The following is a 14851-nucleotide window of genomic DNA, read 5'->3' as shown; positions in this document are numbered from 1 at the left end:
GCATACTTTTTTACCAACAACTCAACAAAGCACTTGATGCACGACAAGTTATAGGATTTCTTTAATACTTCAACACGTACACAATACTTGTGACCTAACGTTATACTTGCTACATTATAATGTCTTTCTAAAACCTTTTAGAAAAAATAAAAATAAAGAACGTTCGAATTTTATACTAATATGGATTGCATAACCTGCATCTTTGATGAAAACAGTTGTTTCAATTCAAAATTTCCCACTTTCTAACAAAACACACACACATTACTAGATTTCTGTAAAAAAAAAAATTGTAACTGCTAATCCGATCTATAAGTATGTCATTTAAAACCCAAGATAAAAACAGTCAGAGAGATATTCCAACACCGAGCGGTCGTCTATAGAAACCTCTTCAAGATGTCACAAAGACGGAGTGTTGAATTCTAGTCAACTATTTTCTCGCATCAAATTTTCAAAGTATTTGTATTATACCAGGTGACTGCTTTCAAGAAAAGCATTCAACTCCTAGAGGTAAGCTGTTTTCGAGTAATCAGTTGACGAATAGTTGACAGTAGACATCACATTTTCTTCATTTTTCCTTTTCAAAGAGTTTTCACAGAAAAAGAATCTAAAGATAAAATAGGAAATGTACTTGCCATGCATATGGTACATTTGTAAAACAGACTTAGGTATTCAATTCCTTTTTCTGTGCATTTTTTATATTTCAAATTTCAGTCTATCAAAATCAATCAATTAAGATTTCGCGCAATAAAGGATAGTAATATCATAAAATTATGAGATTCTAAGAAAAATGCAAAAGAAATATCTAAAATTACTTGTTATGAAAATCTGAATTCAGACAAATAATGTTGCTATCGTAGATCTAAATTGCCAGGTAATAATGCATATGAAGTGGGAAGAGTCGTGTTCCAATCGAATTAGCTAAATAGTGAGTATATGCATGAAAAGGAATATGTTTTAATTTTCTTTAAAATTGAATTCTATGTATGGACTGTGTAAATTTTTGCGAATTTCATAAAGTACAGTGTATGAAGTTTGTATGTTAGATTCATTTCTAAATAAAAAAAATTAATTTAATATAGTCAATCCTACAATGATTACTATTGTTGAAGAATTAAGGTAATAAATGTGAATTATTTATGAGTATAAAAAGTGAAATGTTTTTATATTTTTAAAATTCAACTTTTGCTTGAATTTAAGTAATAAATATAAATTAATTATGAGTATATAAAAGTGAATTTTTTTTTATATATTTTTAAAATTCAACTTTTGCTTGCAAAAGTTGTAGAGAAGATATTCCTAAAGAGTAGCTGGTGTCTGGAAATAACGTAAATAAATTAAAGGCAATGGAAATATCAGATATAAATATCAATATAATTGCACTTGTTGGGTACTTGATTTTAATGAAGAACGTAGCATATTGTAGGCTGTTGCATTTGAGAATTTTTTTAATAACGTAATGTACAATCAGCAAACATAATTCAACTATATTTTACTGGTATTGTGTTCAACACTGGTATTATCAAATCAAGGTAATGTAAAATGTGCAAACCCTTCAGGACCGCCTTATTCCTCACACTCGTATAGGTTTTTATTAAAGTTGTATTTGATAAATAAGCAAAGAAAAAATAAAGATCGCTTCATCTTTTATTAAATGATTACTATGGGCATAAAGAAGACGGAAAATTATGTCAGCACAAAAAAATCTCATCATGATAAGAACAATGACGAAAATCGCATTAAAAAATCGTTTGATTGATTTAAATTTCATGTTGATTTAATTTTTAAGGTTTAGCTGTATAACTACTCTATATAAGAGACACAATTTTTATAAAAGAGGTAGGCATTTAAAAAAAACTTAAGCAACATACTTAAGTTTATTTACTGTCGTTTGCACAATTTTTAAATCAAATAAATAATTGAATAATTATAGAAAATGTTAATTTTTTTAAATAAGTTTTCTAAATCATACTGAGTAGTTTTTATAAAAATTTTAGATAGAAATTCTTCAAATACGATATTTATTTATAATGGACAAATAAAACACTTGCAAAAAACTACATTATCACATCACGTTAGGGTGGCATTGCTTTAAATCTAAGGGTCTAAATTTGTTGCAATTTTTTTTAATTACAAATTCAATGCAATTAATGATTAAAATGTAAAGATAATAAACAGTGTTTCATCATTAAAAAAAAACTCATAAAGAATACCGATATGTGAAAAAATGATTTGAATTAAGATATTATCAATCCTTGTTTTCAAGAAAAAAATTAATCATAAGTATTGATTTTGTCGTAGAAAATTTTATTACATTAAAAAAGATTTCATTTCATTTTTTTCCCTGTTACAGATGATAACCCTGATATATTCCAGCCTTTATCTCCTTCCGGTTACTTCTGCTATCATTGGTCCTGGATGTACTTCTGTCAATCCTTACAACAGTTTCTTGAGTAAGTATTGCTTTTTCTTTTAGATAGTTCAAATGTATAAATTAATTATATATGAACACTATATTGATATCTTAAATGTTCATTTTAATAATGTTGATAATAAGCTTCCAAAGAAACAAAATCGTCTACGAGATCTTTGTGAAGTCTTACGGAATAAATCAGTTCCACAACACAATAGAAAGAACATCAGGGTTTATTAATTTATTTCAGCATTTTTCTTTTTTTCTTTTTGTAACTGTTGTCTTGTTTTGCTAAGAATTTTTCATTCATATTTCTAAAAATTATTTTTTAAAGATTTTTATTGCAAAACATCCGTCCTTGAAGTAGACTACATCGGAAATAACTCTATAACCAAATCCGCAAGAACCTGTCAATTCTGGGATCGCCAGTCTCCTCATAGCCAAGGTGCTTATAAATGCCTCCCAGGATCACCTTCTGATCACAAGAATTTCTGTCGTAACCCTGACAACGAGCCGGGGGGACCCTGGTGCTACACGACTGACCCAAGTGTTCGATGGGAGTACTGTGACTTACCATTCTGTCGTATGTTATATTAATTATATTAATTCATAATAGTAAAAAGTAATAAAAAAAGTATTTTTTAGTATCTTTGATAGAAGTTGTCACATAAATTTATTTCTGAAAAGGTTATTTATTTACAACTTTAATTACGAGGGTTGTTCGAAAAGTTCGTGGCCGATGTCAATATTCTTTATATTACTCACCAGAAATTTTAAATAAGCACAATATGATATGTAAAAATATTTGTTTTGTTGATATGTGAAGTTTCTTTCAATTCGATTGAACAGAAATCAATTTACTACATTTTAAAATCAACATGTTTTGTACCCGCGGAGCACACTTATCGGCAATGTAACGTCAAAACATAGCGTCAAAAATTTATAAAAAATACTATCCCTTTACATTTCACACAGTATAGTCCAATGCCCACTCATTAAATCCTTTTTTTTAAATACTTTACATTTATTTTTTAAGAATTGCTCTCATTGGATAATTTACTTTGTTAGGCTTTTAATTTATTTTATCAATTTACTCTGCTTTCACGGGAAAAACAACTCTGAAGCGCCTATATGTCTTTCTTTGACGTTTCAATTTTTCGGAATTTTTGGTCAGATTTTTACAGTTAAACCGTTTCTTCATAAATTGTTCTCATCCGATACTGAGTCTCAGTCACTCAAATACTGCCTGTACTATTTGTACACAAACGCATAACTCGCTTGTGACATTTTTTTTAATTCCTCCAACAATTTTAGAGTTTAATCAGGATTTTTCCTGAGAAAAACACCAAATTGCATCTTTATATGCTGCTTCGTGACGTTCCAAAACGTCTTCTATTTGTCGTTTTCAATAAGAACTACCTATCTTCTCAAGTTGCTTTCTTTTCAACAAAGAAAAATATAAAGCCATAATTTGGTATACGAATCGATGTAACAATTCTTTAATTTGAATTTCTGGATTGTTTTTCTTTTTTGCTCCATTTTACAGAGAATATGACTACATGTATAGACATAATTTAGTGTATTGTCTGTAACTTACTAAATTTTGACCTGCTCTGCGACCCGATTTTTGCATTTTTAAAATATGTATAAATTTTTATTTGATCGAGTTAAATCTGTTCTTAAACAAGTTTAAGAACAGAAAAAAGACTTTTAAAATTATCTTCCCAAAGGTTTTCAAACATTGTTTAGAAATACAGTACAAGTTTACTTGTATTTAATAATTATTTTTATGACGTTATTGGGTTTAATTGTATGTATTTAAATTAAAATCTCTAATTTTCAGATTATGAATGCAAATATTCTAAATTGGGAAAAGAATATATTGGCTTAAAAACAACGACATTATCTGGTAGAACATGCCAGAGATTGGATAGAAACAGGCCACACAAGCACAGCAATGCTGATTAATTTAGTGGACCTGTTTCCTGTCATGAAAACTTCTGCAGAAACCCAGATAATTCACCAAATGGCCCCTGGTGTTATACGACTGACCCCAATAAGAGATGGGAATACTGCAGTATCCCATTCTGCTATGGTGGAGTAAAAAGGCTTCGAGTTATAGATTTTTGGAAAAATCACTTTTCCCGTCCAATAAAAATTAATTACTTTTGGAATAGCATTTTGGATTTGGTTTTCCTTTCTTTTCATAGATTTTCCTTAAGAAATGGACAAAATGAAGATACTGATCAAAATTCTTTTTTTTTAATGGGGTCATATCTGTTCCTGTAATGGTTTACGATTATGAACATCAATCCTGCTCCTAAATAACATCAAGCATGTCAAACATTCTGATCACAGTAAACAAGAGATCGGATGGCCCGGATGAGATTCTCGATCACCTAAAGTTTAATATTACATGGATTTTTTTTTTTCAAATTAGTTAATACATGCATTTTAGCATTCTAGAATTTCATAGAAATAGAAATAAAACTTTTCAGTTATGAAAAACTAGTCCAAAGTTTATATTACTTATTTCTTGCTTGGATCTTAGTTTGGCTTGAAATATATCCCTCAACATATTTCTCATTACTTATCCTTTTTCAAGTTGTTGTTTGGATTGATTTAATGGTCATCATCATACATATTTATCGTGAAATATCTGCAATATAAAGGTTTCTCTATCATTTCAAATTTTCTCAAAATTTTCAAATAATTCGAATCATACATTTTCTTTTAAGAAAAATCCCTCCTAAAGTTTTTAATCCAACAAAATTATTTTGTCAAAATTCTCAAAAGCTTAAAAATATATCGCATAGTATAGAATAAGCCGAGTTTTTGAGTAACAAATGAAAACGACTGAAACATTTGTTACACATCTCAGATAAAAAAATAATTTCAAATATGTTTTTATAATGATGTAATACATGATGATTAACGAATAGTATTCAAGCTCAAAATTCCATTATACATTACAAACTTTGGAGCAAAGCAAACTCAAATCTCTAGAACATCAGAGGCAGGATCAGGAGAGGATCTCTAGAACATCAGTGGCAGGATCAAGAGAGGATCTCTAGAACATCAGAGGCAGGATCAGGAGAGGATCTCTAGAACATCAGAGGCAGGATCAGGAGAGGATCTCTAGAACATCAGAGGCAGGATCAGGAGAGGATCTCTAGAACATCAGTGGCAGGATCAAGAGAGGATCTCTAGAACATCAGAGGCAGGATCAGGAGAGGATCCCTAGAACATCAGAGGCAGGATCAGGAGAGGATCTCTAGAAAATCAGAGGCAGGATCAGGAGAGGATCCCTAGAACATCAGAGGCAGGATCAGGAGAGGATCTCTAGAACATCAGAGGCAGGATCAGGAGAGGATCTCTAGAACATCAGAGGCAGGATCAGGAGAGGATCTCTAGAACATCAGTGGCAGGATAAAGAGAGGATCTCTAGAACATCAGAGGCAGGATCAGGAGAGGATCCCTAGAACATCAGAGACAGGATCAGGAGAGGATCTCTAGAACATCAGAGGCAGGATCAGGAGAGGATCTCTAGAACATCAGAGGCAGGATCAGGAGAGGATCTCTAGAACATCAGCGACAGGATCAAGAGAGGATCTCTAGAACATCAGAAGCAGGATCAGGAGAGGATCCCTAGAACACCGTAGGCAGGATCAGGAGAGGATCTCATTTCAAACTTTTTGTATGGATAACCTTTATGCTATTTTCAATATACTTGGGGGAAAGCTTGAGGATATGCAGCTTTGAAAGGACAGTTAGGAATTGTATTTCCTGGCACAAAATATACACGAGGCCCATGGGCTTTAATGGTCACCTAAAATTGTCAGGCTATATCTACTTTAAGCCCATCTGAAATTGGCTAGATAGACTTATTTTATACAGTTTGATGAAATCTCTGTTCACAAATCTATGCACTTTGTTCCCTATGAATTGATGAGTGAATGAAATAACATCATCATATTTTGACGGTGTGACCGTTAGGGTGAGCGCAAATACTTATCCAGTTTTCATTTAGATTATACTCGTCAAACCGCACGTGACATTTGGCATGTATAAGACTCTGACGTCACATGACGTTGTATGTATGTCACTTTACCAAACTAAAGCCTGCAGAGAGCTGACTATAATAAAGAACCGTTTTATTAACTATTTTTCTACCAAAAAATCATAAAATCAAGCAAGTTTGCTAACGAGCGCAGCGAGCTCGCGAAACTTTACTGCGAGCTCTTAAAGCAACGCCTGTGCGAAGAGAAAATTCGGACTACTGCACATTCATTCGATTGAATTGTTTGATGCAGTAATTTGAACCCACAATGCACCACTTGTTTTAGCTACGTTCTCGTGACAAAAATGCTTATTTTTCACCAATTACCAAAGCAGTAATAAACTGAAACATAATATTTCATATATATATTTATGTTTGATTTATTTGCCTAAAACATAAGAAAAGAATCATATCCAAGACCAGTTCAAAATATGGTGATGCTTGAAAGCCCGATTGTAATGGAAAATATGGTCTATTCCCCTTTTTTCAAGAGCTGGAATTAAGGATGATTTACTATTTAGCGCTGATTTCAAAAATATTTAATCTGTTATCATTGAGCTGTTCTTTGTATAAAAGATTTTATGGCCAAATATGCAATTTATGTTGAATAAAATGGGTGCAAGATGTAGGCGGGAATGGAGAGTTAGCATGCGTATTTCTTTCTGAAACAATACATTGCATCCTCCCAATAATTTGAAAGATTTTTCCCTATTCTTACATTAAATTGATCCCTAATTGTGTCTCTTCTCTACCCCTTACAATGATTGATTCCTTGTCATGATCAGGAACACACGGAAAAATCCGTCGTCAATTCAGTGTATAGATAATGGACTAACAATTAGTATGAAAAACGTCAATCAGCATTTGACTCAATGATAAATTTTATTTGCTGACAAGTTCATTGTATCGACCATAGAACTTACGAAATGATTACTTTAAACGATGCTCCAATTTAAATATGACTGTCAATGGCTAAATTGTTCTTGAGAAGACTTAAAGTTTTTTCCCAATGTATTTCTATTTTAAGCCATGATCTCCCAACGTAATCACACCCCCCCCCCCCCAAAGGGTCATAATTTGAACAAACATGAATCTACACTACATTATCTGTAAATCTGACTAACTACTAAGTAGTTTGCCATTCTTGAGAAAAATTTTTAAAAAATATTTCCACAATGTAGGACTAATTTTATAAAAATAAAATTAGTCCTACATTGTGGCTCCACCCCCATCCCTGGAGGTCATGATTTGAAAACACAAAAATCTACATTACCTGATGAATCTTTCTGATTTGCATTTCATCATTTATGGCTCTGCTGTTTTTGATATTTAAAAAAAATCTAAATATATTCCTATGAATTTTATCTCCCACCTTCTCAGGGGGTCATAATTTGAACAAAAATGAGTCTACACTACCTGAAGGTGCTTTCATATAATTATGTGTTTTACCATCTTTGGTTTTGCTGTTCTTCAAAGGATTTTTTTTATTTTACCGAATATATTTCAATATAAAATTTTTTTCCCCAACTGTGGCCCTATCCTATCCCCAGGGGCAATGATTTGAACAAACTTGTACCTAAACTATGCCAGAAAGATCCATATGAATTTCATCTTTTCTGGCTCAGTACATAAACAATAACTAACCTCTTTTTAGAAATACTGTAAAACGAGAAAATTTGGCGCATACGTATTTTAGCGCAAACGCAAGTGGGAATGTATTGGCGCAAATAAATTTTAGCGCTTGCACTTGTCAGTAAAATATATAAATCTGAAATTTTGGTTTTTTTTAATCCACACCCGTATTTGACTTTTTGGTTTGTCAAGCACGGAAACACATTAGTACTCCCGTATATTAGTTAACATTCGTTAACTTTACCGCGGTACGTGTTGTTATTACATGGACGTGGTACAATGTTATAATGTATTTTATTTCTATTTTCAATTAAAAGAAATGGAGTGTTTACTCATTTAACTCATAAAAAACCAATGTATGCATCGACAGAAAATTACGTAGATAAAACGGTAATCCTAATCAGGTATTGTCTGCAAGCTCAATCGCCATGCTTGATTGCATTGTTTACCTCGAGGCGATAGATGATTGACACGCCGAGAAGCCAAACTTTGAGGGTGCTAATAATAATAATCGGCTAACAACTACCGAGGTAACAATGGTTAAATTAAATTATAATTTGACAGAACTTTCAGTCTTCCGAACATGTGCAGTACTAGTTTGTATATAAAATCCAATGACCCTTCGACATTACGTAATCGCGCGTTCGGTTTACATGTACCTATGTAAAAGCTTTGAACACACACAAAAATGATATTTAGAAATCCTTTAGCGCACAATAAATTTTAGCGCTCAGGGGCCCTTGCACCAAAGGCGCTAAAATTAGTAGTGCGCCAAATGTTCTCGTTTTACAATAGTTCAAACGTAGAGGATGCTATTGCGTATCGAATCAACTAAGATACATATAAGATTCCATATTGTTGATTTGATACGCAAAAGCACGTTCTACGTGTAAACAAGGTAAATTATTGACATCAAAGTTGATGAAACAAGAATTTCAGCAGTCTCGTTTAAAGTCATAATTTTTTTAGTTCTATGGTCGATACAATGACCTTGTCAGCAATTGCAACTTATCATTGAGTTCAATGCTGTCTGGCTTTTTTTTATTCTAATATGAATTCAAGATTACGGTCTGTTAGCAATTCTCTGCTTGTACTTTAGATTTCTGTTATTTTACAGATAATTGTAACATAACGGCATTCTATATTGTTACAGATTTTCGTGATATTACATTTTTCTGTAATGGAACGATTCTTAGTAGTATAATGTAATATCCTGGGAAATACCATTCAGTGCGCCAAAATGATAAAACACGTGCTGTTTCAATTCTTTATCTAAAGGGAACTAACTGTTCATAAACATAATAATTTGAATCTCGATCCCGATCACAAATACTATAACATGTACAAATACTACACTCCTCCCCTCTTACATTTGATCCCTTCAAAACTTTACTACAAATCAATTTAAACTTCAAATTAATTTTAGCCAGTCAATAAACTTTAACAAGTCAATATAGCAACTTTAAATTTACAAATCACTGTTTAAATTTCCTCGATCAGTCTTTTGGGTGCATTTCGTTCACGTGCGGGATAACGCTTGACTGGTGTTATTGGAGCGGGTGTGTTTGGGTTGGACGGTGGAGAGTCAGCTGAAGAAATGGGTTGATTGTCACTCGTGTCCGATGTTTGAGTTCTGGAATGTGGAATGCGTTCAGGTGCGTTAGACGGAGATGTTACACCTGCATGAATGGGTGTAGAGTTAACATCTCCAGCGGAGTCGAAGATATTGATGTTCGGTTTTTCCTGTGGAAGATCAGCTTTACAACTCAGCAAGTGATCGCAATGACAATACCGGGTGCGGTTGCCAACCTTCACGAGATATGTCAGAGGTCCCATCACCTTGTGAATATAGCCTGGCATCCATTTCCATTTGCCAGCTTGAATGATTGTTTTCACCTGTACTTTCTCCCCAGTGTGGAATTTCTTTACTTGAATGACTCCTCTGTCATGATTTTGTTTCATCTTCTGCTGATAATTTTCCACTCGTTTTCCAGTGTCAGGTTTTATTAGAGACAGGCGGGTTCTAAGCTGCCTCTTTAGGAAAAGCTCTGCAGGAGCAACTCCTGTGGTAGTATGTGGTGTTATCCTGCATTTAAGAAGTAGGTCAGCCAATTTATGTTCGAGGGAGTGCGGCTTCCCATCAACTTCCTTACATTTCAATGCCTTTTTGACTATCTGCACACCTCTCTCAGCAAATCCGTTTGACTGTGGGTGGTAAGGTGGAACCAATGTGCACTTTATTCAGTTCAATCGTGCAAACTCCTTAAATTCACTTGAGGTGAATTGTGTCCCGTTATCACTTACTATCTCTTCAGGTAATCCTGTCGATGCAAACAGCATTCTGAGCTTGTCAATTGTCATTGAACTTGTCATGGATCTTACTGGAATAGCGTCTATCCACTTAGAATAGCCATCATAAACTATAAGTAAGGATTGACCCTTGTAGTCAGCATAATCAATATGTATCCTCTGAAATGGTCTCGTAGCCCAGATCCAGGGATGCAGTGGTGCTGATTTTGGACTGTTTCTTACGGACATACATGACGGACATTTTTCGACAACTTCCTCTATGTCCTTATCTAGGTTAGGCCACCATAGATATCCACGCGCTAGTGACTTCATCCTGCACATTCCCAGGTGCTCCTCATGAAGTTCTTCAAGTAAGCGCTTTCTTAGAGTCTGAGGAATCACCACCCGAATTCCCCATAACACAACTCCTTGCTCTACACTCAGAGATACCCTCCTCTCAAAGAATGGTTGAAGTTCTGGATCTGCATTGTGATTGGGCCATCCGGTTAAAGTAAGTTCATGTACCTTAGATAGCACCGGATCCATCTTTGTTGCTTTAGCGATGTCGGTGTTTGAAATAGGAAGTTCTACATCATCCAATTCAGAGAAGTACACATCTTCATAATCTTCCTGTACCAGGTTATCAGAAATATGAAGTCTCGATAATGAATCACAGTTTCCATGATCCTGCGATGCTCGATACTGTATCTGGTACTGGTATCCTGATAGTATGAGAGCCCATCTCTGCATTCTCGCAGCAGCTAAGGTAGGTACTCCATTCTTTGGTCCAAAAATAGTGACCAATGGCTTGTGGTCTGTGATGAGAGTAAATATCCTTCCATACAGGTATTTGTGGAATTTTTTCACCCCAAATATGATAGACAATGCCTCTTTTTCACTTGTGCATAATTGCGTTCACTGGAATTCAAAGTCCTTGAAGCAAAGGCAATGGGCCTTTCTGATCCATCATCCATAATATGAGACACTACAGCTCCAAGGCCGTATGACGAAGAATCACATGCTAGACGAAGAGGTTTGTTCATATCATAAAAAAACTAACAGTTTTCCTTTCGTAATCATCTGTTTGCTGTTCTCGAAACTCTCTTCACACTCGTCTGTCCATGACCAATTTTCCCCCCTTTTCAGTAGTTGGTGTAAAGGCTGTAGTACAGTACTTAAATTTGGTAGGAATGCTCCATAATAGTTCAAGTGTTCTAAGTATGCTTTTACTTCCTTTTACATCTTTGGGTCTTGGAGCATCACGTATTGCAGCAATCTTCTCATCTGTAGGATGTATCCCATGTTTGTCCACCAAAAATCCCATGTATATCACTTGATCAGCCATGAAGATGCATTTGTCCTTCCGAAGTGTGATATTGTGTTCTCGTAGACGGCGAAACACTTCTTGGATGGTCTTGACATGAGAATCATCATCTGGAGCCGTGATTAGGATATCATCAATGCGACACACTACATACGGAAGTCCGCTTAAAATCTTGTCCATTGCTCCTTGGAAAATGGCACTAGCTGAACTCACCCCATAGGCTAGTCTTCTATAACGATAAATTCCTAAATGGGTGTTCACTGTGAGATACTCTTCCGAGTCACTGCTCAGCTCCAACTGAGAATATGCTTGTCGCAAATCAAGTTTTGTGAACTTCTGTCCTCCTGCTAGAGTCGCAAACATATCATCCGTATTAGGTAAGGGATACTGTTCTTCGCTGATGACACGATTTACAGTGACTTTGTAGTCACCACAAAGTCTCACGGATTTATCTGGTTTTGGAACCACCACTATTGGTGCAGCCCACTCACTTGTTTTTACCGGATAAATCACTCCTCTTTCTTCAAGTTTCTTTAATTCTGCCTCCACTTTTTCCTTGAGGGCATAATGAACTGGACGAGCCTTGCAAAATATTGGTTGTCACTGTTCTTTGATTCTGATCTGAGCTTTGAAGTTCTTTATTGGATCTGAATTCTCCTCAAATAAATCCTCATACCCCTTTAGTAAAGTATCTACCGATCCATTTGTCACCGAGAAAATGTTTTCCCAATTCAGTCTGATCTTTGACAACCAATCTCTTCCTAGAAGACAGGGCTGGTTTCCCTTAACCACAAGAAGTAATATTTGTGGCACACATTGTTCACCATACTTGGCAGTCACTTCAAATTCACCTAGAACTGGAATGTCCTCCTTGGTATAGGATTTAAGCGATGCTGACGATTTCTTGAGATTGTACTCAGAGAGTCTATTTCTGTAGACTGCTTCATTCACTATTGTTCTCGCACTGCCTGTGTCGATCTGAAACTTCACAAGTTTGTCTCCTAGCTCTAGGTCAACCGAATAGTCCTTCGTTTTGCCTGATGTTTCTGTGAGTAGATAGAGTAGATACTGTGCTCTTCATGACGATACTCTTCACTGTGATCAAATTTCGAGTCTTCATTCACATATAGAGTAGGTTTTCCATTAAACTTTGGATTCCCCTTTTCATGTCTGCATTTCTTTGCCAAATGTCCAATTTTTTCACAGTTGAAACACTTTGTGTTCTAAAATTTACATGTATCTGCATTATGTTTACCCCAACACCGAAAACACTGTCTTACTGCCACCATGGGCTTCTGGTTTTTTCCTTTTCTGTCCCTCCAATGATTTGGCTTTGATTTCACATAATGAACTGGTGTAGAGTTACCGGTGAATGACAAAGTATCTTTTTCCGCAGTTTCCATTGCTGTAGCTATCCGTTTTGCTTTTTCAAAAGTGAGGTCTGCCTCGGACAGTAATTTCTTTTGAATGGCTTCAGATCTTAGTCCACACACTAGTCTATCTCTCAGTGCCTCCTTCAAAAAGTCCCCAAATTCACAATATTTTGATGAGTTCTTTAACTCGCACACATACTCATTTACTGTCTCACCTTCTCTCTGGTTTCTCTTGTTGAATTTGAAGCGCTCTGAGATCACTAAAGGTTTTGGCATGTAGTAGTCTGTGAGAGTTTTTACTATGTCTTTAAATGACTTTTCTTTCGGCAAAGCAGGCTGAAGCAGATTCTTAAGGACACCATACGTCGTTGGTCCAACTACCGACAGAAACACAGCTACCCTTTTATCATTTTTGACTTCATTTGCTTCAAAATACTGCTCCATCCTCTCCACGTAGTTCACAAATGTCTCCTTACCGTCGCTGAATTCTCCGAGTTTCCCGATATGCGCCATTTTTGTTTATGCACAAATGTCTCCGACACCTTTATGCCCCGAAATAAACAAAATGTCCACCTCGTCGCCACTGTAATATCTTGGAAAACACCATTCAGTGCGCCAACAGACAAAACACGTGCTGTTTCAATTCTTTATCTAAAGGGAACTAACTGTTCATAACCATAATAATTTGAATCTCGATCCCGATCACAAATACAATTACATGTACAAATACTACATATAAGTTTTCCTAATTCATTTTATTCCGATGATTGAAAGTTTTCCTAGAATTAGTATAATATTTTTATACTCCATCAAATATCAATGTCTTAGTTCAAGACACTTGCTTTGACAACAGGCCACTGAAATTTTTAAGTTACATTGTTCGAGATGTGATTGTTTATATCGAGTAATTAATAAGATTTGATTAAAAATTTAAAGAAAAACAAAGATTTGGTTAAAAATAGTTATTATGAATTGATATCAATAAAAATTTCTGAATAGAAGATCTGATAAGTCAATCATTTGAAAACATTTTGAACGACGCAACTCTGTAACTATAAATAGCTGCTTTCGAATACATTAAAATTAGGTCATTGGATACAACACAACTGGAATTATGGCATGCCTGTAAAGCCAAAAAAAATTGATCAATAGTTTCTCAGGCCAAAAAAAATCAAAATTCCATGCAGCAGGCAGGTTTTTTTTTTTTTGAAACAGATTTACATCTCATTTAAGCCATTTGTTAAATAAAATGATAATATCTACTTATTTTTAATTTTTTTTTATCTGAAATTAGTTATAATATGTATTCAATTGTAAATAATATTATTTCCAAATATTTATCTAAAAGTTAATTCTAAAAGTTAATGTAAATTCAGAAGAAATATAATTATTGTTTTTCTGATAAAAACGTCTTTCTTAGCATTTATGAAAAGTGGAATAACTCGATTTTTTCTTTTTCAAGTTGGAAAAATAGAAAATTGATCTATTTCCCTTTTCAATACGTCAATAAAATTGATTAATGCGACCGTTTTTGAACTGGTGCGGCAGTGTCTTATAAACTATTGATTAATTTTGTTGGCCTAAACGTATAGGTTGTTTGCTTACCCGGTAACTTATCAGGTTTTCATATGAATAATTCCAACAAAATCAAGCTTTTTCTTGTTTTCTCAAAGTATATTTCATATATCCACGATATCATGTACAACAAGTGTATCAGGAAAAAGGAAAAAAAAACTCTAAGAATAGTCAGATATTGCTTATAT

The 14851-nt window shown here is 34.4% G+C and overlaps 2 protein-coding genes and 1 pseudogene across 2 annotated transcripts; 1 reads left to right on the top strand and 2 right to left on the bottom strand.

The window, feature by feature from the left end:
* The first annotated feature begins 2350 nt into the window (after positions 1-2350).
* On the top strand, positions 2351-5484 carry LOC134228684 (plasminogen-like; annotated as a pseudogene).
* A 4100-nt stretch (positions 5485-9584) lies between these two features.
* LOC134228683 (uncharacterized protein K02A2.6-like) lies at positions 9585-11141 on the bottom strand. The gene is made up of 2 exons (XM_062710365.1): positions 10407-11141; positions 9585-10307 (listed from the first exon to the last, which is right to left on the bottom strand). Exons 1-2 carry the CDS (start codon positions 11139-11141, stop codon positions 9585-9587), a joined length of 1458 nt encoding a protein of 485 aa, XP_062566349.1.
* Positions 11142-11496: 355 nt separating this feature from the next.
* LOC134228682 (uncharacterized protein K02A2.6-like) lies at positions 11497-13601 on the bottom strand. The gene is made up of 3 exons (XM_062710364.1): positions 12971-13601; positions 12412-12761; positions 11497-12297 (listed from the first exon to the last, which is right to left on the bottom strand). Exons 1-3 carry the CDS (start codon positions 13599-13601, stop codon positions 11497-11499), a joined length of 1782 nt encoding a protein of 593 aa, XP_062566348.1.
* Positions 13602-14851: the final 1250 nt, after the last annotated feature.

The sequence above is a fragment of the Saccostrea cucullata genome, unplaced genomic scaffold, assembly GCF_032062105.1.
Source record: "Saccostrea cucullata isolate Sc308-1 unplaced genomic scaffold, CSIRO_AGI_Scuc_v1 ctg5841, whole genome shotgun sequence".
Classification (NCBI taxonomy): Eukaryota; Metazoa; Mollusca; class Bivalvia; order Ostreida; family Ostreidae; genus Saccostrea; species Saccostrea cuccullata.
The sequence above is the reverse complement of the archived record's forward strand: the minus strand, read 5'-3'. Positions and strand labels throughout refer to the sequence as shown.

What these genes read in the sequence shown, in the direction of transcription:
- LOC134228682 (XM_062710364.1), bottom strand. Translation starts at nt 13,601, where the DNA reads ATGGCGCATATCGGGAAACTCGGAGAATTCAGCGACGGTAAGGAGACA. An exon ending in ACAGTGTTTTCGGTGTTGGG is followed by an intron (nt 12,762 to 12,970) that starts GTAAACATAATG and finishes ATCTACTCACAG; the next exon opens with AAACATCAGGCAAAACGAAG. An exon ending in TCTCGGTGACAAATGGATCG is followed by an intron (nt 12,298 to 12,411) that starts GTAGATACTTTA and finishes ATATTTTGCAAG; the next exon opens with GCTCGTCCAGTTCATTATGC.
- LOC134228683 (XM_062710365.1), bottom strand. Translation starts at nt 11,141, where the DNA reads ATGCAGAGATGGGCTCTCATACTATCAGGATACCAGTACCAGATACAG. An exon ending in CAGGATTACCTGAAGAGATA is followed by an intron (nt 10,308 to 10,406) that starts GTAAGTGATAAC and finishes TACCACCCACAG; the next exon opens with TCAAACGGATTTGCTGAGAG.